The sequence below is a fragment of the Ascidia mentula genome, chromosome 2 (assembly GCF_947561715.1).
Source record: "Ascidia mentula chromosome 2, kaAscMent1.1, whole genome shotgun sequence".
Classification (NCBI taxonomy): Eukaryota; Metazoa; Chordata; class Ascidiacea; order Phlebobranchia; family Ascidiidae; genus Ascidia; species Ascidia mentula.
In genome coordinates, this window is record NC_138567.1 from 9,008,696 (window position 1) to 9,034,575 (window position 25,880).

At 39.0% G+C, this 25,880-nt stretch overlaps 7 protein-coding genes across 8 annotated transcripts; 2 read left to right on the forward strand and 5 right to left on the reverse strand.

Moving 5' to 3' along the window:
- Nucleotides 1-376: 376 nt before the first annotated feature.
- On the reverse strand, nucleotides 377-2,287 carry LOC145888663 (ribokinase-like). Of its 2 annotated transcripts, none has more exons than XM_082979463.1 (7): nucleotides 2,138-2,287; nucleotides 1,979-2,066; nucleotides 1,685-1,833; nucleotides 1,471-1,625; nucleotides 1,254-1,421; nucleotides 1,002-1,187; nucleotides 377-787 (listed from the first exon to the last, which is right to left on the reverse strand). In XM_082979463.1, the coding sequence occupies exons 1-7, from the start codon at nucleotides 2,154-2,156 to the stop codon at nucleotides 611-613; spliced, it is 942 nt and encodes a 313-aa protein (XP_082835589.1). In that variant the 5' UTR covers nucleotides 2,157-2,287; the 3' UTR covers nucleotides 377-610. The 2 variants fall into 2 exon arrangements, with proteins under 2 accessions (XP_082835589.1, XP_082835590.1); XM_082979464.1 differs by having other exon boundaries at nucleotides 2,142-2,231.
- Nucleotides 2,288-2,408: 121 nt separating this feature from the next.
- Nucleotides 2,409-3,772, forward strand: LOC145890027 (JNK1/MAPK8-associated membrane protein-like). Its single transcript, XM_082981069.1, has 6 exons — nucleotides 2,409-2,564; nucleotides 2,637-2,805; nucleotides 2,873-3,079; nucleotides 3,140-3,324; nucleotides 3,402-3,478; nucleotides 3,536-3,772. The coding sequence occupies exons 1-6, from the start codon at nucleotides 2,510-2,512 to the stop codon at nucleotides 3,770-3,772; spliced, it is 930 nt and encodes a 309-aa protein (XP_082837195.1). The 5' UTR covers nucleotides 2,409-2,509.
- Nucleotides 3,773-3,930: 158 nt separating this feature from the next.
- On the reverse strand, nucleotides 3,931-6,104 carry LOC145889040 (zinc finger protein DPF3-like). Its single transcript, XM_082979918.1, has 9 exons — nucleotides 5,923-6,104; nucleotides 5,766-5,836; nucleotides 5,475-5,578; nucleotides 5,113-5,300; nucleotides 4,935-5,001; nucleotides 4,676-4,873; nucleotides 4,470-4,617; nucleotides 4,243-4,360; nucleotides 3,931-4,179 (listed from the first exon to the last, which is right to left on the reverse strand). The coding sequence occupies exons 1-9, from the start codon at nucleotides 6,001-6,003 to the stop codon at nucleotides 4,015-4,017; spliced, it is 1,140 nt and encodes a 379-aa protein (XP_082836044.1). The 5' UTR covers nucleotides 6,004-6,104; the 3' UTR covers nucleotides 3,931-4,014.
- A 2,688-nt stretch (nucleotides 6,105-8,792) lies between these two features.
- Nucleotides 8,793-14,198, reverse strand: LOC145889451 (lysosome membrane protein 2-like). The gene is made up of 12 exons (XM_082980408.1): nucleotides 14,058-14,198; nucleotides 13,754-13,911; nucleotides 13,499-13,640; nucleotides 13,224-13,433; nucleotides 12,483-12,574; nucleotides 11,978-12,027; nucleotides 11,847-11,916; nucleotides 11,547-11,677; nucleotides 11,143-11,309; nucleotides 10,365-10,493; nucleotides 9,483-9,626; nucleotides 8,793-9,172 (listed from the first exon to the last, which is right to left on the reverse strand). Exons 1-12 carry the CDS (start codon nucleotides 14,184-14,186, stop codon nucleotides 9,077-9,079), a joined length of 1,518 nt encoding a protein of 505 aa, XP_082836534.1. The 5' UTR covers nucleotides 14,187-14,198; the 3' UTR covers nucleotides 8,793-9,076.
- On the reverse strand, nucleotides 14,198-15,812 carry LOC145889453 (coiled-coil domain-containing protein 6-like). Its single transcript, XM_082980409.1, has 2 exons — nucleotides 14,705-15,812; nucleotides 14,198-14,596 (listed from the first exon to the last, which is right to left on the reverse strand). Exons 1-2 carry the CDS (start codon nucleotides 15,804-15,806, stop codon nucleotides 14,523-14,525), a joined length of 1,176 nt encoding a protein of 391 aa, XP_082836535.1. The 5' UTR covers nucleotides 15,807-15,812; the 3' UTR covers nucleotides 14,198-14,522.
- Nucleotides 15,813-16,436: 624 nt separating this feature from the next.
- On the forward strand, nucleotides 16,437-20,015 carry LOC145889450 (DET1 homolog). The gene is made up of 11 exons (XM_082980407.1): nucleotides 16,437-16,494; nucleotides 16,670-16,884; nucleotides 17,010-17,212; nucleotides 17,301-17,484; nucleotides 17,625-17,828; nucleotides 17,910-18,009; nucleotides 18,226-18,371; nucleotides 18,433-18,571; nucleotides 18,925-19,157; nucleotides 19,326-19,517; nucleotides 19,783-20,015. Exons 2-11 carry the CDS (start codon nucleotides 16,793-16,795, stop codon nucleotides 19,982-19,984), a joined length of 1,695 nt encoding a protein of 564 aa, XP_082836533.1. The 5' UTR covers nucleotides 16,437-16,494; nucleotides 16,670-16,792; the 3' UTR covers nucleotides 19,985-20,015.
- A 268-nt stretch (nucleotides 20,016-20,283) lies between these two features.
- On the reverse strand, nucleotides 20,284-25,836 carry LOC145889449 (tetratricopeptide repeat protein 12-like). Its single transcript, XM_082980406.1, has 15 exons — nucleotides 25,714-25,836; nucleotides 25,433-25,599; nucleotides 25,002-25,301; nucleotides 24,695-24,827; nucleotides 24,411-24,632; nucleotides 23,835-24,049; nucleotides 23,304-23,428; nucleotides 23,140-23,232; nucleotides 23,018-23,081; nucleotides 22,757-22,891; nucleotides 22,513-22,686; nucleotides 21,934-22,029; nucleotides 21,542-21,641; nucleotides 20,928-21,162; nucleotides 20,284-20,407 (listed from the first exon to the last, which is right to left on the reverse strand). The coding sequence occupies exons 1-15, from the start codon at nucleotides 25,772-25,774 to the stop codon at nucleotides 20,329-20,331; spliced, it is 2,199 nt and encodes a 732-aa protein (XP_082836532.1). The 5' UTR covers nucleotides 25,775-25,836; the 3' UTR covers nucleotides 20,284-20,328.
- Nucleotides 25,837-25,880: the final 44 nt, after the last annotated feature.

A 25,880-nucleotide genomic window follows, 5' to 3' on the forward strand; every position in this document is an offset into this window, starting at 1 on the left:
ATAAACGCATGCTGCATACCAAGAAGAAAACCTAATCAGGATTCCCGGTGTGGTAAAAAAATGGTGGTGGTTGTTTCATTAAAACCCACGAAACGTTTGCAAGTCACTTCCGCTCTGGCTATGTCAGCGTCACGAGCTTCGCCCGTTCAGTGTTTGTTCTTTACTAGATATTGGGAAGCAATATTTTTGACAAATGCCCTTGTATAGATGGCGTTATTGTTAAACACACTCCGCTTAGTGTTAACCAAGACTTGCTTGCTGAGACAACACAGTTATCAAATCTTGATTGTTTCAACGGCGTTCTGTGTTGTTTCACTGTATAAAACTTTTCCACCACATGCTTTTATTTCGTGAAAGTGCAGTGTATTAAGGTATTCTTGCTCGCGCGTATTGTCTAGTTACGTTGATAATCACATTGGGCCGTTTTTTTTACGTACAGCAACATTCCCAACCCCTCAAATGAATGCAGACCAAGCATTGATAACGAGGATCGGAAATTCCAGTTACTGATTGCAGGGGTAGAGTGCTGCAGGAGTTGTACAAGTCAATAGCAAGATTCTTCAATTCAACATAAATTGCCACTAAACACATGAATAATTGCCAAGCCTAGCTAAGCAAACAAAGATTCGGGTAGTTCTTTGCAATATGGAAAGCTCTTTTGCGTTCCCTCTCGGCGAACCGACTCGCTGGCAACGAAGCACGCACGACGTAACTTTTCGTGCAGTGGTAGCTGAGGTAGTTTTGCAAAGAAGAAAGCTAAAGCACCCGCAAACGCGTCTCCAGCACCCTGTAAAAAGAAATGCGCGATTTTTAAATGATTAACTTCAAATTTTAAGGCGAAATTATGTGAAATTTTCAGTCACTATACTGCAGTGCTACTTTTTAAAGTATATAATCTAAATTTCCTTGTCAGTGACTGTAAGATACAATTTATATAAAATCATACACACTATTATTGAAACAAAAAAATAACATTACTACAAAATCAAATCAACACTTACTGTTGTGTCAATAGCATTAACTTTGTCAGTCTCAACCCAGGTGGGATCATTGTTGTTATTTGCATACACACAGCCTTCTTTGCCAAGGGTAATAATTGCCAACTGACAACCCATTTCAAGAAGTGCCAAAAGAGCAACTTTAGCAGTTTCAACACTGGTCACTTTTAAACCTGTTAGTGTGGCTGCCTGTTGGATGAAAAAAAGTTTCATTATACCGGAGGTCAAATTAGAAAACAACAAAAATTTGCTTACCTCAGTTTCATTTGGGCAGATGATATCTGAACACTTAAAAAAGTCAATTGGAAGAGCTTCTTGAGGTGCTGGAGCTGGATTAAATATCGTCAAAGCTCCTGCTGCCTTGGCTTTCTTTAAGGCATGGAGAGTTGATTGCACTGAGATTTCCAGCTGACATAGCACAACCTAATAACCAAAATATTATATTGAAGCCAATATATGAGTACAATCCCACCTTCACTGAACCAAACAGTGCTGATGCCTGATCAATGTTAGCTGTTGTGAGGTGCAAGTTGGCTCCTGGGACAATGATAATTGAATTGCACCCATCTGCTCCAACTGTGATGGGGGCAACACCTGTGCATGCCTCATTGGTCTTGGTAATGTATTCTGCAAAATATAAAAACAAGTGTTTCTTGTGTTGAGCAACTCTCTAGCAATATGTATACCTGTATTAACACCTATAGCATTAAAATTTTCTATAAATTCTTCTCCATGGGTGTCATTGCCCACTTTTGCAACGATTGCTGTATTTGCCCCTAGTTTAGCTGCAGCAACACACTGATTGGCTCCTTTGCCACCAAAGCCTGTCACATATCTTGGAACAAAAAATGTAAAAGTTCTTTTGCAAAAAATAGCACACATCAATAAGTAAACCACCAGTATATTTTGTATACTAATAATAAAAAACAGTTAATTGCTTTAGGTCCGAATGATTCGAAACATGTTATTTTTCGGCATACCGAGTTCCATGAATGGTTTCACCGGGTAGGGGCAGTCGCGGTGCATAGGAAATGAGGTCCATGTTGCATGATCCCACAACAAGTATTTCTGCGAGATACAACAACTTGTAAGACATAAATTTACGAGAAACATATATTTTACAAGTGCAATCGATTTACCTACTGGATTCATTGTCATCTACTGCTTTACTTATCCATGTGCACTATTTTTAGGTGCTGCAATACTATACGCGTGACACGTTTGTTTACATTAGTCGACCGTTACGCATGATCAGGACATGAGAAGTACTTTGGGTCATATCTCTATCGAGATCTGTGGTCACATTTATAAAAAAATATATTAATTTAGAACATATTGAACCTGTATTGCATGGTGTTACAGTGCAAGTTATTAACAGAGCAAAACAAAATGTTTTTTATCGCGTCAAATGAAGCATGACAGTAGCTATTTCATTCATTTTATTGATTAGCTGCTGTCCGACTTTGTTAGCGGCTTCGCGTTAAGTTTTATTGCAACTTTTCGGGATCAGGATGGCGACGTGCCCTGGAAGATATTGTGGCCGAATCCTTGTAAATGTGTCATCAGGTGGCTATATGTTTGTAGTAGTCTTTAATTGACCAAAAAATAGACACAACAAGCTTTACAAATGTTTTACAGGTGTGTGGGGAGAATGTGGAGCTTGTCCCGCTGGTTTCCGATCAGATGCTTATGATCATTGTATGAGATGTACTGAATCGCCTTCTCTGTTTGAGTGGCTTTACCTTGGTTTTATGGCAATGCTTCCATTGGTTTTGCACTGGTTTTATGTCCTTCACAAACACTCGGAGTGGAAGTAAGTAGGGGGAAACAGTTTCATCCAAAACATCCTCCTGTATTGATGTTTCTCTCTGCAGAAAAAATGTGGCCATACAGTTGGGTTTTGCATTTCTTGAGACCGTTATGGCCTCAATCTTTACACTACTTTCGTTTGAACCGAAAGGTTCTCTGTATCTTGAAACATGCACAGTTCAGCAAATATCTGATTGGTACACAATATTTTTTAATCCTCAAATAAAGTTTGTTGAAACTTTGAGGTGCTCCCAAGAAGCAGTCTACCCATTGTAAGTGATTTTGTGCGGTTTGTAGTGACTTGTATTTAATAAATACATATTTACCTTCAGGTACTCCATAGTATTTTTATTTTACTTGTTTTCACTTGCGCTAATGCTGGTGTTACGCCCTATTTTGGTTGGGAAAATTCTTGGCACAGAAGCAGACAAGAAAAAGTGTAATATGTCAATATATGCAGCTTTATACTTTCATCCTGTTCTCGTTGTCATACATGCAGTGTGTGCAGGACTAATTTGTAAGTAAACAATGCACAAAAGCTTTTTTGTGCTTACAAGTTGTTTATTTTTATTCCTTTAATATTGAAATTTTTAGATTATGCCTATCCATTTCTCATTGTTTTGGCCACCATCACTGGTCTGGCTGCATATGCTGTATATTGGGACATGAAGGCAGGTTTAAATTTGAATGCATCGTCTGTACACTTACTAATTAAGCATTTTTTGCAGAAACCAAAGGATTTGTTTGGGGAACACTTGTTACAGAACATATTTATTATGATTTGGCACCTACTAACCTTGGCATATTCAATTATTGCTCTTAGCAATGCATATAGCCCTGTTTATACCCCGGTTAGTTTTGCATACTTGGCATTGGTGCCTTTGCCTCTGGTTTTTCTTTTACTCACCGAAAGGTGCACAGACCCTAATCATATTAGCAGAGAGACCGCAGACACATCATTATGATATTTTTATGTGTTGTTTCATAATAAAACACAAAAACTAGATTGTGTGTTCTGATTGAAACAAAGCTACTATGCTATTAAGAAAAGGCCAATTGATATGAGTGCATTTCTTCATGAAGGCAAATAATTGGGTCAACAAACAAAAGTTTTTTTGTGTACAGAATTTTAATTTTATTCCTTCCAAATGAAAACAAGTTCGGCAAGAAATTTACAAGATACTAGAAATGATGTCAAGTGGCAGTGTTACAAATTAAGAGTTCCATTGTTCGCAGCAGCTTTTTCCCTTTCTTTCCTGTCATTTTCACACAGGCGACATATCCAACTTCCTTCAGGTGGTGATTCCATAGGAGGGCGCAAGCAATACATGTGATAACCTCGATCACAGTCATCGCAAAACAGAAGTTGTTCCTAATTGAGTAATACAATGAATAAGAAAATGGAATGATTTACACTTAAATCAAAAACACATACATCATTATCTGATGTCCCGCATAAATGACATGATTTGCATTCAATGCACTGCCAGCTGTATTTCTTGACATTCATGGTCATGATGTCAGTGAACTGCAGACACGAGGGATGGCCTGACCTACAATGGTACAAGTTTTTAGTATGGAACTTATCTGAAGTAATTTTTAAATTGGTTATTAAGAAATATACACAAAAATACAACATTGCTTGAGTAAGTATTGCTGCACCTGCCACAGTCAGCACAAGAGACCAGTTCTTCAGATTCACCAGTCTTCTTATTTTCATCTGCGTCACCAAGACAAAAATCACAATAGTCATTCATCGGTGTTTGACGCTTTTTCTTTGGTCGAGTCTCCATACCCTCTTCAACCTCAGCTGAAAAATAACAGACAAAAAGGTGGTGCTGTGACCCTGCACTGGCAGTTTTGCTTACCAACGGAGGCAGCTACAGCCTTTTGGGAATTAGCAGCAGATGTGCGGGATGAAGTGGAATGCAAATCATCAGACATGATTGATGAAGGTGTGTGACGCCCTGCTGGAGTGTACTCTTCATCAGCATCAAGCTCTTCTTGGTGCATATGTTGCAAGTGATTATTTAAACTTGGCCTGTTTTTGTATTTTTTTCCACAATCTACAGTAAATATTGCATACATAAAAGATTGAAAGCAAACTTTGTACATTGAATTTCTTACATTCACATGCATGAGTTTTATCTTCCGGTGGCTCAGTGCGCTTTGCTTTACCAGTGGAAGTCACTCCCTGAAAATAGCCCAGTTATAATATTAAATCTACCTGGAAAAGGTAAATCATTTCCAATTCTCTGGTGAAAAACCATTGCTCTGCTACACATACACATATAAGTATTTTTACCCTCTGGGAGCGTTTGGATCTTTTTCTTGATCTCACGTCATAGTCGTCATCAAAATCATCAAGATCATCATTATTGATGACAGTCGAGTTGGCTTCACCGACTTCTGACTCTTCCTCCATCATGGCAGCAGCAATGGCATTGATATTGGATGAATCGTTAGAATTCTCATTAATTAAATGGGAAGCATCTACTGAAACAAAACACTTTAATTCAAAAAATTTGAATTTTAACCAAAGACTGCAGAAGCTGGCCTGGCGATCACTGTACCTTACGTAATGAAAATACGAAAAAACAAGGTTTATTTAGGACAATAACAGCCAACTACTTTATTTATAGAATCTGTTTGTTAAAAAAATGAAACCTTCAAAACGAGTTTCTGGCAGTGGGTTGAAACGAGGTCTCTTTTTCCACCGTTTACTTGCATAGGAATACACTTGGTTGGGATGGAGCCCCGGGCCTCGGTGTCTAGAAAACACTTACATTAACAAAGTTTTACTCAATTATTTTGAGCCCCTACAGAAAGTATATCAGGTTTATGCAATAATATCACCAACAAACTTGCCTAAATTGACTCGCATAACAAAAGAGTTGATCAAATTAAATGCTATTTGAAACCACCTTGTGCGCATCAACAATAAAAACAAAAAAGTACCGTTTTTCAAACCACAAGCAGCAGTCATTCTGTGCGACACGCGTCTGAGAATCCAAATATGGCAATCTGACCTAAGAAAACAGATCATATCTGACTTGTATTGAAATTACCTCACCAAAATTTGTACTGATCAATGCCATAAAATGTATATACTCACTCTTCTTTCTGTCATTAGGCGACTGTTATAAGATTGGCAATGTTCCATTGCTTCTTTGTAAAATACGTCGGATAGAGCCATTTCGTAACTATTCAGTCTCTAACAATAACACGTGAACAATCGTACAAGACAAGAAACTAATGCCTGTGGTTGTTTATTCCTTGTATGTTAGTGTGGTTATATTTTGTATTTAACTTAGCTAGAGATGATCTTTATGTAATAGTTCAGATTTCTATGGTTTCGGCCCAATATTTATGAGGAAGTCCATAATCGTTTTTGACGTTTGTTCTGTATCTGTATATACCCTTGTGTCATGCATATTTTGTAAAAAAAATCAGTGTTTATTTTTTGACGCCTTTGGGTAATGATTTAAAAGTTAGCCTGTTAAGTCGGAAATAAAGTTATTTCTAAACTTAGGCTACTTTCACAACCATGCGATAAATTATCCAAGCTTTATTTTGCACTATTCCATTCACAAATCATTAGACAGTATTTTGGCGCGCTCGTTGAAGTACCCGCTTCAGCGTTTGCCCTTAGTATCACTTTACGAAGTTCTACGTGCAAGCAAGTCGGCGGAATTTCAGGGGAAAACAATTGCTCTTTTTTAGGTTACAGGACGAAGCGAGTGGTGCTTGAACAAAACTTCCTCGAAATTTGACGAACAGACGCACAAGTGGACACTAGAACGAACACGAGGACCATTACGGGAGCAACTTACTTCATGTCAAACAGAAGCTAATGAACAAAACGCACAAAACGTCTGTTTCTCATTCTTCTTCAAGCATGAGTCCTCCAGGACCGTGTTCTGTCACGTTCACAGTATCACAGCTAACTTTCACTCTGGGTTTCTTAGCACTTCTCCGTGACATCAAATTGTCTGTATCGGATGGACGGAGAACTGATAAGGGCCTCGGTGATGAAGACTTTCATCAAAAAGGTCATGGTCTTGGACTAAAAGCTCCTAGAAATTAGTCCCTGTATCAGGCTGCAGGCTGAATAGCAGAGTCTAGTTGGTTTTAGTAGAGCCCAATGACATTTCGTTTTATTTAAAAAATGTCGTGTTTTGGCAAGGGCGCAACAAGTAGGACTGACAAAGAAGTTATTAGATGAATAGCATCGTCAAACCCTTTTTCCCTATTTTAATAAGTTGGCAACCGCCAGAAAGCAGTCAATCGTTAAGAACCTGTGATTTAAACCATTGTTATGTCCTATAGGATTACACAGTGATATGTAGACAAGGTTTGTGGATTGCCCATGTGGGATGCATAATTGTTTCTTCGTAACTAAAGAGTTAACAATACGCATTTGGTTTACGACTCTTGGGCCGAAAGTAAACTGTTATCGAGCCGTTTCAAGCCGATCAAGTGTTGGTGCTGCGGCTCACGCCCGGCAGGAGCTTCCACTCCACAGTCGGTTGCCATGGCAATGAGTGGCAAGGTTGCCGGCGACTTAAGGCTAAGCACCATCGTGGTTGAGTTGCCACTTCACTAAGCTGCTGTGTCGTCACAAAGAGGTGAACTTACGTAATGTCTTCACGGAACAATAATATAGCAATGCAAATGGATAGATGTAATTGGGTTACCACAAGGTTTGAATGCACAATGGTCAAAATCCCATGTACAATTTTGGCACGTTTTCTGTATCTGTTTGCCAGTTTATCGCAATGGAATCTACACCATCATGTTACTGACATTGTCGGAGAGATATAATTAAGCTAATTTGCATATATTGCTTGATATTAGATATGTACCAACTGCTTATTATTTATTTTAACATTAAACTAATCGAACAGTTGTTGTCATTAAGGTATCCATACGTCTCCCATGCAACTCAATAACATACACGTTAACCCGACGGGCTAAACTTCCCATGTGTTGGAAGTTTGGAGTCAATTCTTCGCGGCGTCCTCGCTTCCGTTTCGACTTTGCCGCTGGAGACGCGCGAAGCAAATCGATTCGGAGCCTACTCGAGACTGCTTCAAGTGGACGGCAATTATGGGAACAATCGACGCTGATTGGCCAGCTGTCGACCTCGTGACCGGCGACGAGTATAATTAGCAGAGAACGCCGGAGGTCATCGAGGGTCCACGTGCAACATCTTAAGGCCCCGATTTGTGGTTTTGAAATGCGAAAACGAATTTCATCATTGGGGTCCTTATTTGAAGACTTTTTTTTTGCAAAGTTCCAACCTCATTTTTCGTCAGCAACAATGCCTGTGACGTTACGCAAGGACCAATGTCCAAAAAACTGCCATATGCGAGGCAACTTTTATTGCTGCATGTTTTAAAGTTCTGAGTGAGTAACCATCGAATTTCAAAATACGGTTGAAAAATATTGTTTTATGGGTGGAATTCACATCTGAAATTTATCCGCTAGGTGTTTCAGAGCCATGCCGTAAATCAGGCACACAAAGTTTTATATAATTTACCCTGTAAATTTAACTTTTATGCATCATTATAAGTGTCACAACAGGAGACCTGTGTATTTGTTTGCGTACGTTTTGTCCCTAGGTGTTTACATTCATACAACTTGCATGAGGATGAATTTATTTAGGACGTAAACGTGACGTGATCGCAAATATCCTTGTTAACACACGGCAAATATTCTGAGATGTTAGCCCACACTTTTTGAGGGTAAGTAATAAATTTTCCTATAAAGTCTCTGTTTGAAAAACAACTATGAAGAGTAAAACGCCGAGCTTACATATCAGCGATGGTTTAAATATGTAAATTGTTGCAACTGACAAAGGTAGTATAATGAGGTGCATGTATAGTAGCAGGGTAGTCACTAGTCTGTCTATTGATAAAGGGAAAAAAAGAGATTAGGAAACTAACAAACTTAACAGTGGATCACAACACAAACACGAACGAATGAACTTTGTACGAGGATGTACTGCAAAAATCATAACGAACTCAATTCGCAAAAACAGAATTAGGGTGTTATGAAATAATGGCGCTTTTGTTGCTACAGCACAATAAAGGCACTTTCGATTACCGCGGGGCAAAGCAGGTTACATCAAGAATTGCACAAAAGCTGATCGCTGCGATATCGTATATAGATCTAGTAACAAGAATGGCCACGCAGTAAAAGTTCAATACCACGGAAAGAAAAATGTAATGATGGAAAAAAAAAGAGTTGCATAAATTATCACAATGTTATCCCTCCTTGACTTCTTGTTCGCCTGCGTCGCCGTTTGCAATTAAGGGATCTTCGTCTGGAATCTCGTATGCGCCAGCCTTTTCTTTCATATGCTATACATGCGGGATGGTAAATTTGTTTGCCGTGCGCAACGTATGCAGATCACGTTTAAATATGCAACTCTATATGTTGTCGGTAATAATTACTCTGCATATTTTTGCTCAATACACAAGGCTTCGTCAGCACTTACACGAGAACACACAGGTGAGATATATTCGTCAATATATATATTTCACTGTGTATTCTCGTGTAAAGCAATGTCACCCCTTAACAACTGTTTAATTTGCGCGTATTACAAAAAATAATATTTCCTTTCCCATGGTCACAAGCAAGCCGAAAGTAAAAGTTGAAAAAAGTACTTACCCCTTTTATCAGCAAGGTGGCGCCCATGAGCACGAGCAAAATACCAAGGCCAAGAATGACGTAGGGCAGTGCGTGCACAGCTCGCACAAGTAAGCGCACTTCGTTTTTAAACTGGTTGGCAGTGGCAGCATCCAAGTACACACTCTGAACAAAAAGAATTTAAAATACATCAATGTACCCAATTTTACTGAACAAAGGACGAGGTTGGTTCCTTGAGCATAGTATGTATGTTTTTGTACACTTAAGAAAGAGTCTGACTTTTGTAAAAATATCAAACACACAATAAGTCAGAGTTACATGCCGTTTCATAAATACCCTTAGCCGTAAGCTTCGACAACGAAAATATCCGAAATATATGTTTTACCAACAGAACAATAACATGCTTGTCGAAACCATGCATAGCGAAACGCTAAGTTTGTTTGTGTGACATATTTCTCTTCCTAAAGCTTCTCGCAGTTTCAACCCATAGGTATGACGTCACCCTACTGGGATTATGGTTTACCACGCGCACTCCAACGGCACGATTTTGCCGATGAACGTGATTTCAAGTGGAAACAGCAGAATCGATCGTTGAATTGTGGTGCTGTATTCAAAAAGCGATCCTATTCGAATTACACTTGGCGTTTAATGTAAAGCCTGGTCAAAACCAGTTTATTAAACAATGACTTCAAATAATACACTTAATCATAAAAGCATGTGCCAGACTTACGTCTGGTTATTTTCCATCATTTAAACTTTAACCTCAAAACAACAGCTTTTACTTTGAATATGAAAGCCAAAGCTAATGTTATGCTGTTAATTTGGCTGTCGTATTCAAAGTAATTCACTCCAAGTAGTTTGCACCAAACAAATTTTACTTTTAACATACGCCACAAAAATTACCTCGTTTAGCCAGAGAACCGGCAGAATTACCCGGTGTACGTTCTTTATTTGGTTGAAAGCGGCTTCGCTTGGGTCGAGATCCACGCTCACCTGCAGTCTCTTGGCTGCATGGAAAACCGCCCCCGACATCTGGTGAACGATGCACAGGCGTTAGGTGTCAAGAAGTGAAAACGAAAGACAGACCCATGTGTTTATTAGATTGACATTTGCGTTCTCACGAGCGCCCTTGTAGCTCTCCAGGTCAAATGACGCGAATACGTTTGTGTTTGCGTATGCACTTCTTCAGCGTACTATCAGGTTAACCATTTAGACCTGAACCCTGTTACCATAGGAACGGCATATTTATCAATTGGATTTAAGTCTGCGAGCAATAATTAGTTCATCGCAAATTACTTTTTTACAGTAAAACTGGAAACATGGACCCAAAGCACAGTGCATTTGTGTGCGAAAGAATAGCACGTATCCTTTCGACATGCCTGTATGGGATAATTGTTGGTTTCGATATAAAAGCGTAGTTTATGAAGCAGTTTGGCTAAGCCATCGCCTTTAAATAATAACGCTCCTTTGCATTCCAAGGCTATCTTCAAAGTTTCAAAAACTGAAGCATGTTTTGCCTTTATCACGAAAACTATTGCTCGGGTAACAAAGTTCAGCAACCGTGCATCCAAAGAAGTAAGTGTAATTCGACGCGGGGAAGCCATTAGATCGCATGTTGTTCGACACGTTGGAAGGCAAACACAAAACACGATCGCCGCGCGTTTAACAAGACTGAACTTACCGGTTCAATATCGAGAAACGTCTCGTGTTCATCCTTATTGGGATGCATGCCCTCAACGCCATCGATGATTTCCTGGGCCGCCATGTAGAAATGCGGTGCCGAGATCAACACGGGTGCTCCCTGCCTGCACGGACTGATGGTCATCACTCCCGTGTTGTAACAATTGCCTGGAGTCAAATAAGGTGGTGAACGCAAATTTCGCCTTACAGGGAGCTGACACGCTCAATATTGGTTGAAAAAAACGTGGTGTTTGGCAGTGAAAAAACAATTTTGTGAACATTTATTAAAAGTAAGAGAAAATTTAATTAAAAGTAAGAAAACTTATTTACTTTTAACACTCGGAGACACTTAATTTTTCATCTTTTTTGATATGATGGATGATAAATAATTGCACAATAGCTTGCCTTTGGGTACACAAAAACCAGCATTGTCAGGATTAAGAGTAGTGTTTTCAAATACAGATGATGGCAGGCGGAACCGCATGGTGTCAATTCCCCGTACAGATGTCTTGTTGGAAAATTTAAGGTACAACGATCTGAAAAAAAACAATGTCTTTTCAAAATTTCTGACAGAAACTATTACAAACAGGTGAAAATGCAACAGTAATTTTTCCACAATTCAAAATAAGTTGGTAAACATTCCCAAAGTAAATCTTTCACATGGAGAAAAATGAGTTATTCAGAGGCAAAGATCATCTTGCTCACCTGCACACATCTGTGTTGAAGATGTACAAAACGTCAGACTCCGTTACTTTTGGGTTCATAAAAACTCCATCTGTGAAACAAGCAATTGTGTTACAATAGACCAAAGGATTTTACTAATTTATAAAACCTACCGGTGCCATTAATCATGTTGGCATAGTCTGATGACCAGTAGTTCAAAGTGCTAAAAAAAAGTATGCATATTAAACTCAGTCCCTCTTGCAATTAAAAGTTTAAAAATATTTGGAAAGAAATTACACTTGTTGCTTTACGTTAAATATGACAAAAGTGTTTTGAATCAACGCCATATGCATATTGCATTTACACATATAAAGTGATGAAAGATTTAGAAACAAATAAATTCCATGAGACAAAATAGTGAACATTAACTGGAGTTATTAACCACTGTTGTTCTAGGCTGAAGTTAATAATTGATTGTCCACAAGAAACATCAACACATGCAGATATAATCTGTTCTATTTGTAAAGCTCAAACAATGCCAGACAGTAAACCACTGCAACAACAGATATTATCGCATACACAAATATTTTCTATAACCAAATACATGATACAGATGGCATTATGTAAGTTTTTTGCTTGATGAAGAGAAAGCACTTGCCAGTTAGCCTACATTTATACCTATTTCCATTCCAGCGGTACAAGTTGTTTGCATTTGATATGTCTCCTTTTCCAGTGTCGGCCAAATACAAACCATCATCACTGTTGTTGAACTAAATGTTTAATTGTGGGATTTTTAGCATTTTTAACAATCTATTCAACACGAGCTTACAGCTTTACTGCGAATTTTTAGCCTGTGTTCACCGTTGAGTTGATTTTTTTTATATATGTAATTTCCAGTTTGCACAAAACATACACGTAGATCGCTCAGAAGATTTACAAATGAAATAAAGCCCAGATATACAAGGGGCAGTTCATTCAATTTAGCGTATGTTACCAGCAAATCCTCCAAGAAGCCTGTTTATGAGCTAGTAAGCCACATTACTGCTGACTTGGCAGTCACATGCTGTTGGCCCTAGGCTGTTTGCATTGCATTAGCATTATGAAATAGCGGAGCCGAAATGCACACATCACAATGAGCCTCATTATGACAAATGGTTAACTGGCTGAAATGTTAAGTGCCCCCAAATTTTTAAACAATTTACAATTCCAAATTTTTGAAAAATTTAAATTATTTTGGCTCAGTTTTTACCTTTATAATAACTGTTTTTCGTTGAAACAAAAAACCTACCCATAATGTATATGTATAGAAAATATACTGTTTCAATTGCCACCTCTAAAATACATGCATGTACTTTATTTACAAGTACCAGAAGTTTCTGAGATACAACAAAGCTTGTTCAACTATGGATAGAAACTTACCCCGAGAAAGAGGCCAAATGCTGGATCTAAATGGACATTGAACCTTTCCAAAATTTTACTGGCAGCCATCAGCGCACTGTCATTGTACCCAAACAACCACTCTTCAACCGTATGTTCAACAAACAAATCTGCATCACCAAGAAACGCCAGTAGACCTTGAACCAAGTCTTTGACCAATTGAGGAAGTTTTTTCACCATGCTGTTTATAGTCTGTTAAAAGAAGTTCAAATTATAGGAAGCCGCCCTGAAAACAGTTTATAGTTTCAGTGACGTACCACCAATGGGACATTAAGCTGTCGAATGACCGTGTCCTTTCCAGCTACTGATAACAGTGGCTGAAAAACCAGAGTGTGATTGTACTTGTAAGACACAGTATCATTGGTGTAAAAAGCAACATCCATTCTGGGTTGGTACAGCCTAAAGAGATACAAGAATGGTAAGCTCTGTCTGGATTTGAACAAAATCTTTCCAGAAGATTCTTTCCTGTTGTTATGTAGCAATATTATTTTTTTTTAAATACCTTTACTAACCTGTAAGTAAAGGGACCATATTGTTTTACAGACGGTTTTTCACCCTTTGTTATATTACCAGGGTTGGTAACATGGAAGAAGTAATACTGCATATATAAGGGCGGAGCAGGGTTCATCCACTGTGAAAAGACCGGCGAATCCAAGCCCAAAACCAGTTGCTAAAAAATAGAAAGCATCAAGAAACTTTAAACTAGCAGCGGTTAAGCATTGGAATTGCCCATAATAATGGGTCTATTTTATGTGCTGTTATTCCAATTGTTTAATATGATGCGCCCTATGACTCTTATCAACTATTTAAACTTACTTTGTCCATTTCTTTGTTTATTATCTTTGTGGCAACATCTAAGGCCAATAGAACGACACCTGCTATAACAGCAAGGACACCGACTACAGCCAAAGTGACATGACACGGGGTCTTCCTACAACACCCCATGTTTTTGATAGTCTATAACCTTGTGGAAGTTTTACATGGTTAAATAAGGGCTCAGAAACAACACAAACAGAAGCAGCAAGGGAAGTGTCACACTAAAAATTAGGAACTTAACAAGGCAAACGAATAGAACGTAGTCTACCACTAAACAGAAAAGGAATTTGGAAAAATCGGCCATTGTTAACCAAAATACTAGACCTTGCATCCCGGGGTAACACAAAAAAAGAAGCACAAATTATGGACTAGATGTGACATAATAAGCACATGTCATGCAATCATGCGTCTAATAAATAGCAAAATAACAGTTACAGTAAGTGGAGATTGGGACATTGGCTTGCTTCATGAATCAAATATGGACTTTGAACGTGAAGCTGCTGGAGAAGCTGGTGGGGAAGGCTTGATAAACTCATTTTGATTAGTCGACATTTGTTGTGTGGCCGGTGCTCTTGCATTGTTTACATGACGTGAAGTACTGGGGCTACTGGACAGCAGACTAGCACCTGGTAAAGAGTTATTGTTGTTAGTTGGCTGTTGGACTCCTTTTCCCATTGGAGAAGGTGGAGCAAAGCCAGATGCAGTTGTAACACTAGTATGTGGCGAGATTGGCCTGCCTGTCACCATTGCATACGGCACTGGACTTGAAATTGCCCGGGGCCTTATTAATGCTGAATTTCCAGATACTAAAGTTGCTGATGTATCCAAGTTGTGGCGACTTTCATCATCCATTTCCAAACTTGATTCGGACTCTGAAAGTTGTCGTGACAAAGCTTCGCGACGCTCGGTTTCAAGTAATAACTGTCTATGCAAGCGGGCATTTTCTTCCCTAAGGTTTTTCTCCTCACTTAGATACAGACTGAGTTTAGAATTTCTTTCATTTTGCATTGCTTTTACTTGACGCCGAAGATAATCAACTTCTTTTTTCAGATACCTTACATGTGCAGTCAGATTGTCACTTGAACCACCATCGAGGGAAACGGATTGACGAGGAGAAGGTGGTGCACTGACAGGTTGATTCAACTTCTCCTGTAAAAGCCTTTTTTCTGCTTCTAGTTTATCCATCTTTTTCCAGAGCTTATTAACAAGGCCTTCCTGTTCTTTTTCCAAAGTGTTTTCCAGCTCAATTTTTTCGCGGCGTAGTTCCTCCAACTTGTAGTGTTTGTCGTGAGTTTCACGTTTCAATTTCTCAATTTTCCTCATGAGTGTGTTTACTTGTTTCTCCTGCTCTCGCTCCAGGGTCTGCTCCAGCTCCACCTTCTCCTGTCGAAGTTGACTAAGTTGGCGTTGTAGTTCATTGGTGAGAAATTCCTCCTCTGTTTCATATTTGTTAACCAGCGTCTCCTTTTCTTTCTTCAGCTCCTGGATCTTCTTCATCAGAATATTTGAAATATACTCCTCCTCTTGCTCGGCTCTGGCTTGGATGTTGACGCTTGCTTGTCTAAGACCTTTGTTTTCCTCCTGCAGTGCATTGCACCTTAACTTATATGTTTCCAACTCCATTTTCAGCACACGATTTTCTTGCTGAAGCGAGGCCACTCTTATGGCTAGTTCATCTCTTTTAATAGCCACTGCAGCTACACCCTGGGTTGAAGTCAACCCATCAGTGTCTGATTCCGATTCAGACATAACAGAAACACTTCTTTTCTACTCCGTCACTCTACCTTATCCTGTGGTATAAATTCAAAATACAATAACTTGACATACAAAAAGTGTAACCCTAGAACATTTGGACAATTTATGTTGATATCAATCACAATTTCTTGCTTTCACACGCTGAGTTACGTACTGTCGATTTAGCCTACCGTTACTTTCAATTCAAAAAACGAATCACAACTTGAATCACAATGCAGTCCCTCGGCACGTGTAAAAACCATACCTTAATCACGCCCAACAGGTTCACCGCCTAACCAACGAAACTTTCACACAATTTCCGAATTATGAACACAAAACCGAAAAGAAAAGAACGTTACTTGGCGATGTTGATCTTGCAGTGGTCGTGTTTTGTCACGTGATTTCTATGTGCCCAATTGATAGACAGAGATTTGGCCGAAAACAAATCACAAGACATGCGGCGGCAAGAAGGAATCGCGCATTTCTAAATATAGAAACCACGAGGTGTTTGGCCTGCAACTTGAATTGTCCGAATATATTTCAATGTATAATTTTGTACAAACTTATTAGCATAAACATTAGGCGATGCCAATTTTGTTTGTTGTGCACGGGTTTTCTGGCGACTATTGACTCGATGAGGAGACAACAAATTATTTTTTTGCAAATCTGACATGTTATGATTGTAAAAGTTGGAGAAGTACCGGTACGGTATTGATAAATACATATGTTTGTTTTTACCATTTGAATTATTTAAAATATAGCCTACATTTTTTAAATTAAACCTTTAAATTCGAAAATACTTGGGGGAAATGCGGCAACCTGTTTTACTCCAATACTTATGCTAGTAAACTGTTAAATCATGCAACGCCACAATTTAGACATTATGACAACAACAATTAGGGGAATCACCTGAAGATAGTGGCGCTTCGTTTGCATGCAAAGGGCAATCTGCATGTAAAACAGAAAGGCATTCACTCACTGATGCATAGCAGTTCTGATGCATGGAAGTTCCAGATACAACAAATCTTACAAGCGCACCGCAGGATAAAATATTTCGCCTGCGTAAAGTCCCCAATCAAAACGTTGTGTACAGGTTCATATACACTTTGTTTACCGTATTCCGTATGTAGCAAATGAATAAATTTAGGTTTTTCATATTGAACACAACCGATTTGATCAAAGTGTTTTGTGCATTAATATATGTAGTGTTGTTGATAGATTGAGATCAAGAGAGACCAATGTCTGTCGATGTGGGACCAGATGGAATGAAACACGTAAATTCTACCACTGCATTATTCCGAACTTTACCGTTGTGGGGGTAGAAAAACCGGGTTTCTATTTGAGAAAGTTTTCTCCAAATGGGCAGTACTTTATAGCGTTTTCCTTGGACCAGACATCAGTGGAAGTGTATGAGTTTCAAGGTGCAAAATGGTTTATAGTTTTTTACGTTACAATAGTAGTTGTATCTTTAATTTAAATATATACTAATTGAATTTAACATATATCAAGGGTGCCATGCAGCAGAAAAACTACTGGCCAATGTTGCTGGAGAAGTGCTCCACGAATCCTCTGGTGGAAAGAGAAATGCACAGTTCAAACAATTTTATCAAAATGTCAAAGAGCAGCTTTTTTCCAAGTTTTTTGTTTTGAAACATCAAATCCCTGTGGCCAACGAAGGGCAGAATCTTAATAGGTTACTTTATAAACTTAATAAAGTATTTTTTAAATTTAATGTTAATCTGCACAAACCAGTATGCATTTGGTCTCTGTTTTTCATGTCCTTCGGCTTGTGCATTTGTGAAACTTAAAAAGGCAAGTTTAAATTTATATCAGGGAATGCAGCTTGTTTACTGATGATGGTCGATATGTCCTTGTGGTCTCTGCCTCCTTTATTTCAAATGAATCACACCCCCTATACAATGACATCTTCACAAACAATGAGGCCATGACCCCCAATCCACGCTATCCACTGGAGGACTATACCATCCACTCTGTGGATATGATAAATGGAGTTCTTCAATGCTCAATTGATTTCAAGTATGTTATTTTTTATCCTGTTCTGCTCTAGTGTTGTAAGTTATGTGATAAAAAAATGCATTCTTCTGGTTGTGCATATAGGTGTGACAAAATCTTCCCCTCACACAATCAAGGCCTTTATCTTTGCAAGAATGTTCTTGCGGTATTGTCAATACAGCACCAAACCCTGTCACTGTTTCATGTAAGTCTTTATGATATCGATTGTAAATCTACACTGTCTATTCAATCTACTGTACGTTATGTTATTTCATGTCAGAAAATAGTTGTTCTGTTTTTATTGATTTAAGATTTAGACACATGGAGCTTATAAAAATGTAGTCTATGGTGATCCTGCTGTGCTTGTAATACTTTCTTTGCAGTGACACTACATGTGCATTAAACCCAATCAGTTTTACAGGTCAGGGAAGGAAATCTTATTCTCACTCACACTATTGGGCGGTTTTGTTTCGATGATGATCCAATCACCATTGCTGGCATTCCACAAACTCAGCAGGTGCAGCAACTGCCTTGCCAAGAAATTACGTTTAACTCCCTCAAGCATAGGTGGGGATTTGGTATGTAGGAACACATATTTATGTACTGTGTAAATTATTGTTGTTTGCAGAATTTTAGCTCACCTCTTCAAGCAATCTGCAGCCGATGGCAGAGATAGCCTGAGGCGTTTCTATCAGCATTTCTCTTTCTTGGAAGATCTAAGGATGTGGAGGATGCAACTTCTGGATGAAGAGCATGTGCTACTTAAGGTGTCTAGGTCATTTTTTAGGGCAGTTGAAGTACATTTTTTGACTCTTTCTCTGTAACCTCATAAGGTTTTCTGGTCCTTCCAGTGCTTCCTAACCTTTTTCAGTTTGCGACCCACTTTTAATGCAAGTTTTATTGTGCGACCCACAATGAGATATGACCAAACGAATAAAAAACAATTATAATGCAATAATTTTGTGATCTAATAGAAAACTGTAGCATTTAGAAATGCTTCGCGACCCACCAATGGGTCGCAACCCACTGGTTGGGAAGCACTGCTCTAACCAATTCACCTTGTTTAATTATGTCATGGTCCTTAATGCAAAAATGAAATAATTTAAAATTGTTTGCACAGTACGCCAGTGCAGACGTGGTAGGATTGCGCATTCAGGAACCGAGTGCTCAGCCTTCCTTCTTCGTGGTTTACAACTTTCGTTTGGCAACCGTGAAGGCAGTATATGAAAACACGTCCCTGCATCTGCTCAAGGTGTTCGAACAACATCCGGGACTTTTCCGTTATGCAGACATCATGCGCGGTCAGCTCCAAGCTGCCTGTTCGGACGTGCACACCACACAGCTTCAGCAAAGGTTTGTTTCAATCTTTTTTTCACGCCAAAGCAGCAAATTGCATATTATCAAGTTTCTAGCATGCTCGATACTCAAAATATATATCTCTAATAGGCTAGTGTCGTGCTGTGTGGCAGGTTCGCCTTAATATTCTTTTGCAGTTGTCAATTTTTTCTGCGATTCCGACAGATTCAAAGAAACAATCATCAACGCTAAATACGGCGGACACACGGAGGCGGTAAAGCGGCTCTTATCGCAGCTTCCCGTGCAGTCGCAGTCACACAGCGCCAGCCCCTACCTCGACCTTGCATTGTTCAGTTACGATGACAAGTGGATTTCGCCGGTTGAAAGACCCAAAGCATGTGGAGATTACCCGATCAGGTGAATGGAATTTGTCCATTTTGGTTCAAAGATTCGTATTAAATGTTTGTGGAAAAAATCAATGAACTGTGATGTGGGAAGGCCGCTCTGTCCAGTTGATTAAATCTTGTTCATTGAATGTACAATAAGACACCAAGAGGCCTTGTATCCGATTTTTGATTGGTTAAAATTCGATTTTTTAATGTGGAGTGTAGCGATTTGCCGATACAATTCCCAAGATTTATTTCTAGACTCCTAATATTCGAACATTTTGCTTTTTTTTCAGGTTCTACTCGCGACAATCCGGTCTGCTGAAGTTTCAAATAAGGGCGGGAATGGTGAACTCAGTCGGTCAATCCTCCGCCCATCGCCGCTTGGTGGCGTTTACGTTCCATCCACATGAGCCGTTCGCTATCTCAGTACAAAGAACCAACTCCGATTATGTGTTTAACTTTCATTTTCGTCACGTAGCGAGTCCGTTTAGGTGACAAATCGGAAATTGTGATGCGATGTTTGCATTGTGAAATCCTGAAATCTGCCGCTAGATCGGGCGGAAGGCGTGGATCGCGTATTCATGTTGTCTGTCATAGTTTTATTTTCTGTTGTTGCATTAACGTTTTTTGTAACTGTTCTCTTGACTTATTTGTATGCAATTGGTTCATCGGCCACACAAGCGAAATGTGTACGAAACAGAAAATATGTAAGCTTATTTTGAACTTCTGACCCAACCATATCATCCCTTTGGCTGCTGTCAAATTACAAATCAGCTTTCTATAAAAATACTTTATTGTATAAAACTACAAACTCCAAACAGCAACAGAGGGAAGTGGTTTCATTGAAGCAACTCATCCGGAGGTTTGTTTCTGGCCAAAATGTTGATACCGTCATGTTCACGGAGGGCGTCCAGGAACCTTTTCAACATTAAAAACACATTAACTTGTTCGTTATTTTGATGTAGAAGTTTTGATCAGGAAGTCACACCGACGAAAATGTATGATGTAGATCAGCGATTCCCAACCTTTTTGTGGTTGCGTACCACTTTGAGGTCAAACATTTTTGACGCATACCACCCAGTTGAGTATTACGAAGTAACCTAGGGGAGGAGGTAGCAAGCAAACATTTTGAGATCACTTACGATATTGTAAATTCGAATTATATCCGCTAATTACGTAAAGGGGAAACACTGATGTAGATTGTAGAGTATTTGGTCAGTTTCTGATTTTCACGCAGACACAATATGTCGGTGGGAGGCCTGATCGGCTAATTGTCAAGTAAGTCTGCAAGAATCACTGGCAGGCAGGCAATTTATCGAATTATAAAGTACCCCTTGTTTAGAAGACGGTTCTCGTTGCAAGAAATAGAATCGCAGACAAAAATTTCGTTTCAAAGAGATACAGTGAAAAATTATAAAAATACATCATGTAACAGTACCTCTGATCGGTCTTAGCTAGTTTGCCGAGCGCGATGGCGCAATTCGCTCTACAGGCTTTGATGTTAGAATCCCTGCATAACACCAGTAGACGACGCACCAGGTCGCCTGCGTCAAATTTGTCCAGAGCGCAAGGAACCGTAGAAAAGTAACCGATCATCAGGGCAACATGACCCTGGTTGATTTTTGCAGCGTCGTTGCTTTCGTCAGCCAGGATTGATAACAAAACTTCAAAGTCTGCGTACAAAAATACAATCGTACATTGGTATTACCTTGCACTAAAAAAGCAGTAGCCTTTTACTGCAAGATCAGCCTGGATGTTGTTTGGAATATATATTTCGCCCCATGCGCATCTTTTATTCCTTACAGTTAACACAAAAAAATAACAAAAAAAAACGTCCGAAAAACAACAACAGTAAAAAATGGGTTAGTGATAAAAAAAACTAATTTTCCCCTTTTTATATCAAAACAAAGAAATCGCAGAGGCGTAGAAGCAGTCAAAGTTGCATAATAGCTGCAAACTAAAATCCCTCTACTAATTGACCCAATTTGATGAGATCTGTACCCAAATCAACCCGTTTTGACAATAGCGCGGTTTGAAATCCACTTTAACAACCTTTGTCCAGGGTGATCCACGTGTCCAGTTTCTCTGGTACTTGTTGTCCGACGCAACACAGGACTTTCAGAGCGTAAGTCCGAACTCTGATATTCTCTTGCTGCGCATAGAAGAATAACTTATGTCTAACAAGTCTTAAATTTCCACACAAACAATAAGTCTCAAATTTACACACATTCATCACCAAAATGCAAAAAGGGCGTTTATTTGAACTGACGTATCGATATGATTTGAAACTCTGCCGTTATAGGTTAGTCGAATAAATGCAGACAATATCACGATTAAATATGAAATCTGGGGCCACTGAACAAACAAAGCAGATTTTTAGACTATTTTCAGTCGCTGGCGATTGCAGAAATGTTGTTGTGTTTAATGAGGAACAAATTTCCTACCTTAGCATGCTTGAAAAGCCGCTTAAGGACTGCTGTATTCGCAAAGCTGTGATCCTTGCTCATCTCCAAAGCGATGCTAATAACTTGGAGGGAAGTCTACAAAACATAAAAGTAATTGCAAATTTTGTTATTGTTTGAAAGCATTTTCGTTTCGTTTTACGGCAAATACTTGGGACTTCCCTTGAACAAGAAGTTTTGAAAAAGTTAAAAGAATGTTAGAACACAAAGTGAGCGTGACAATATGTAGTAGTAGGGAATCTGCCGAAAAACGTTAGTTGACTTTCAACAGCCGGTTTGTGTTAATTGTTTAGCGGTCCACTAAATTTCATTCTGTAAGCTTGTTCGGAAACTTTGTTAAAGCTGCGTTTGGCCCGTACTTCATCGACAAGACAGCAGAAAATTGTAGAGCAAATTGAAACTAAACAAATGCAAAATACACTTACTTTTGCCCAGTTGATTATTGATTTTTGCCAATATGTCCGTATGGTATAGGCTACATTATAGTTTCGATTTAACAAAATCACCCTGCCGTAAAAGTTTCATCGAAACGTTAAGAAGGGTTGAAAACCACTGACTCACTGAGAGAAGGTCTTTGCACTTGCAACGCAAGATTATGGGGGTCAGATGTTGCATTAAGTCAGAGCAATCGCGTTGAGTAAAACCAGACCGCATAATGCCAAAAATCACGCAGAGCAGCTCTTCCATTGCACAAGGGTTCGAGAGACCGGACTTGAATCTTTCCACGCACCGAACCTTTGGTTGTAGAAAAAATGAATTTCGTCAAAGAGCTGCATAGCGGAAAAATAAAAATTAAGTTTGTTACCAAAGCTTGTTGACAGGATTTCTTTAACCAGTCCACGGAAGCCGACTGATCAGAGATGATTTTACTTTGAAGCAACTGTGCCAGACTCCTTATTCTGAACGTCAGAGCTTCGTAATCTGACGAACCAATTTCTTCCTGCAAATAGAAAAGAAATGTAAAAGTGTACAAGCCTAAATTTCGGGTTGTGCAAGAACTTTGATTAAATCATGATGTGCGTCAAGAAAAGCGATTGAATGTTTTTGTTTAGGAAACGAATCTCACCAAATATTTGTCGAAAATCGGCAAAACATCCTCCACGAAGTTCGTTTGGAGAATCGTTCTGCATCTGAAGTGGAACATAAGGTTAGTAAGATTGCGTTCAAATGTCACAAGATAGAAGTTACTTCTGGTCCAGTGACAGATTCCAGACAGTTGCCGACGCTGAAGAGTTTACATCAGCTTTTCTTGTCTTCGGAGCCAAAAGATGAACAAAAAGCCTAAAAATTACAGCACAGATGTGTGTGCGCTCGTAGCGATTTTAAAAAACAACATTTGCAACGTTTTTTACCTTTTCGTATCAAAAGTTTTGTAGATCAACTTTCTACTCGATTCTTCCAAGGAAGCCTCGTGAAAGAACGTGATAATCTCGCGCTTGACCAGTTCGTCAGGCCAATCAAAAAAACTAAGCAGCATCTAAAGACACACTTGATTTGCTAACGACTCTAATGAACAGATATGAAACCCCGTGTTATGTAGATAAATTATATTGCTAAGAAACATCTATTTTATATGCGATATGCAAATTAGTATACTACTGCGATATGATGTGACAGGTTGACAAAGTATGCGGTCATTGTATGCAACTGTTACTAAGCGCTTTAGTAAGTTCTCATTGAGTCTTGAAAGGCAGTGGCTCTTGTAATGTAATAAATTGAACAATAATTATTATTCCGAGACTCTGTTTAAGAAGTAAAGTGATAATTTGCCACCTTCAATCGCCAACGGGGTGCGAGTGCACCCGGTAAAGAACCACTGTTGCTTGAACAAAAAAAATCGTTGCGAACAACGAGCAGGTCATACTCCTATGTTAGGACATTACCTCTGGCATTTTCTCCAGTGTTAGAAAATATTGCAGGTTTTCAAGCAAACCGTGACAGGCGGCGTTGCAAAGGCCAACTGCGGCTGATACAACTTCGCCAGAATGATGAGGTGGCTTCACTTTGTCCACCCGACTTCTCATACAACGTGAGATGCAACCTTCATACGTCATCAGATTGAAACCGCCGCTCGTCCGGAAAAGTGTCCTTGCCTCTTCTGCAAGTGTACAAATCAGCTGGGGTTTCAATGCAGGATCATGCAAAGCAAGCACTAGTCTTAAAAGGGCATAAAATGGAAACCCTGCCAATATTGTGTGTTACAATGGAAATGAAGCAGTATTTGTCTATAAAATTCACGAGGTCCAAAGATTTGTATGACAATGTCACGTCTGAATATACACTTTAGGGAATGCATAAATGTTACCATCAAACCAAAAATATAGGGCATGGGGATCCTAATATATAAGTTAAATACAAAACACGCAAATAAACATCAGTAGCTACTGGATAGTTTCTGACATCAGAAAAAACCCAACCTATTCATCAACTAAATCAAAGGTAAAATTTTACATTCCTACCATCGGTTAGCTGGGTCTGCAAAACCCTTAGTCCTCCTGCATAGTACATGAGACTTCCAGAGAGATCACCTCCAACCTTAAGCTCGTCCTCCAGTCTAGACTGAAGTGTATTGATGACCTTCAGAATACCCTCAGCCTCCGGTTTCTCTTCCTTCAAAGATATTTGAGCTTTAGACTCAAGTTCATGGATCCGTCTTGCATTGTTAACGTCTTTCATGTAACCTACAATGTTTTGTGTTAACACCAGGGTTTTACAGGAGTTTACACTACAAATGGCATTTTACCTTCAGACAACTTTTGCTTGCTTTCATCTATTTCTGCAATAGTTCGAAAAGCTTCGATTGCTTCATCAAACTTGAACATGTGCTGCAGTGCCCGGCCTTTGAAAACAAAGGCCTTAATCCACTTGTCGTCAATCTGAAGATTTTGAACATGACTTTCAGATGAAGTTAGAATTTCAATAAAAAAAACAGCTTTACACAATGGTAACTTATTTTTCAGCAAGAAGAAAAAATTGCTTACCAAAAGATATGTGTTTTTAATGCCTATTTTACCACACCATTAAATCATATATACATCCTTATTTCTTACACGAAGTGAAAATTCACAGTCATCTACTGCCTCCTGATATTTCCCCATTTGTAAGTATGCTGCTGCTCTGTTGGTGTACAAAGCAATCAGGTCCCTTGCCACATCCATGGCCTTGGTGTAAAGCTCAACAGATTTTGTGAACTCCCCATTTTTGAAAGCAACATTGCCTTCTTCTTTGATAATGTTGGCCTTTCTGTGTCTTTCTTTCCTGGCTTTGGCCCTTCTCTGGCTATCGGCTTCCAATGCATTTAGAAAAGCATTTTGATCCATATGTTGTTGATCCAATGCAGGGGCAGCAGCCTATATAAAGGAACATGCATAGCCCGATAGCCGTGAATAGTACGTCTAATATACTAATTACATGATCAAGTCTCAATGAGTGCAAGATTCTAAAAAATACCACAACCAATCACAAGATTTTGTTAACTTACTTGAGCAGGGGTGCTCATGTTTTCAAATGATTTCTTATTTATGACAGTTTTATCAAAACCAATTTTATCAGTGGTGCCTTTAAAGTCTCCTAGTTTTTTGTCAGCTTGCTTAACTGCCTGTGCTTGTCTCTCGGGATCGTCTGAAGTAAGATCCTTCATAATGGACTCTAAAGTATACAAATATGCAACAAGTCTGTTAATATATATGGTATAAAACTGCTACCTCGAAAAATTGTATTAGTAAAGCTATGTGTCATTCTGCCAGGAGTTTGTGAACTTACCAAGGTCATTGACCTTTTGCAAAAATTGATCCAAGTCTTTCTGCTCATCGGGATCGTTCATTATTGTTCACAGTGTTTGCATTGAAATCTTAAACATGCACTACTAAATTTGAAAATACAAAGCAGTGTTTTACAACTTGAAAATGTAATAACCCATAAAGAATACC

What these genes read in the sequence shown, in the direction of transcription:
- LOC145888663 (XM_082979463.1), bottom strand. An exon ending in TGCTATAGGTGTTAATACAG is followed by an intron (nt 1,626 to 1,684) that starts GTATACATATTG and finishes TATATTTTGCAG; the next exon opens with AATACATTACCAAGACCAAT. An exon ending in TCTGCCCAAATGAAACTGAG is followed by an intron (nt 1,188 to 1,253) that starts GTAAGCAAATTT and finishes TTCATCCAACAG; the next exon opens with GCAGCCACACTAACAGGTTT.
- LOC145890027 (XM_082981069.1), top strand. Translation starts at nt 2,510, where the DNA reads ATGGCGACGTGCCCTGGAAGATATTGTGGCCGAATCCTTGTAAATGTG. An exon ending in CCTTGTAAATGTGTCATCAG is followed by an intron (nt 2,565 to 2,636) that starts GTGGCTATATGT and finishes AATGTTTTACAG; the next exon opens with GTGTGTGGGGAGAATGTGGA. An exon ending in CTGTATATTGGGACATGAAG is followed by an intron (nt 3,479 to 3,535) that starts GCAGGTTTAAAT and finishes CATTTTTTGCAG; the next exon opens with AAACCAAAGGATTTGTTTGG.
- LOC145889040 (XM_082979918.1), bottom strand. Translation starts at nt 6,003, where the DNA reads ATGGCTCTATCCGACGTATTTTACAAAGAAGCAATGGAACATTGCCAA. An exon ending in GCCAGAAACTCGTTTTGAAG is followed by an intron (nt 5,301 to 5,474) that starts GTTTCATTTTTT and finishes TTGTTTCAGTAG; the next exon opens with ATGCTTCCCATTTAATTAAT. An exon ending in GGCTGTAGCTGCCTCCGTTG is followed by an intron (nt 4,618 to 4,675) that starts GTAAGCAAAACT and finishes GTTATTTTTCAG; the next exon opens with CTGAGGTTGAAGAGGGTATG.
- LOC145889451 (XM_082980408.1), bottom strand. Translation starts at nt 14,186, where the DNA reads ATGGGGTGTTGTAGGAAGACCCCGTGTCATGTCACTTTGGCTGTAGTC. An exon ending in TTCAACACAGATGTGTGCAG is followed by an intron (nt 11,678 to 11,846) that starts GTGAGCAAGATG and finishes GTTTTTTTTCAG; the next exon opens with ATCGTTGTACCTTAAATTTT. An exon ending in CCACCTTGCTGATAAAAGGG is followed by an intron (nt 9,173 to 9,482) that starts GTAAGTACTTTT and finishes CCGCATGTATAG; the next exon opens with CATATGAAAGAAAAGGCTGG.
- LOC145889453 (XM_082980409.1), bottom strand. Translation starts at nt 15,806, where the DNA reads ATGTCTGAATCGGAATCAGACACTGATGGGTTGACTTCAACCCAGGGT. An exon ending in AGGAGTCCAACAGCCAACTA is followed by an intron (nt 14,597 to 14,704) that starts ACAACAATAACT and finishes TGTCGACTAATC; the next exon opens with AAAATGAGTTTATCAAGCCT.
- LOC145889450 (XM_082980407.1), top strand. Translation starts at nt 16,793, where the DNA reads ATGGAAGTTCCAGATACAACAAATCTTACAAGCGCACCGCAGGATAAA. An exon ending in GAAGGGCAGAATCTTAATAG is followed by an intron (nt 17,485 to 17,624) that starts GTTACTTTATAA and finishes AATTTATATCAG; the next exon opens with GGAATGCAGCTTGTTTACTG. An exon ending in TGTGGAGATTACCCGATCAG is followed by an intron (nt 19,518 to 19,782) that starts GTGAATGGAATT and finishes CTTTTTTTTCAG; the next exon opens with GTTCTACTCGCGACAATCCG.
- LOC145889449 (XM_082980406.1), bottom strand. Translation starts at nt 25,774, where the DNA reads ATGAACGATCCCGATGAGCAGAAAGACTTGGATCAATTTTTGCAAAAG. An exon ending in GCAAAAGGTCAATGACCTTG is followed by an intron (nt 25,600 to 25,713) that starts GTAAGTTCACAA and finishes TGTATACTTTAG; the next exon opens with AGTCCATTATGAAGGATCTT. An exon ending in CTAGCTAAGACCGATCAGAG is followed by an intron (nt 20,408 to 20,927) that starts GTACTGTTACAT and finishes AATGTTGAAAAG; the next exon opens with GTTCCTGGACGCCCTCCGTG.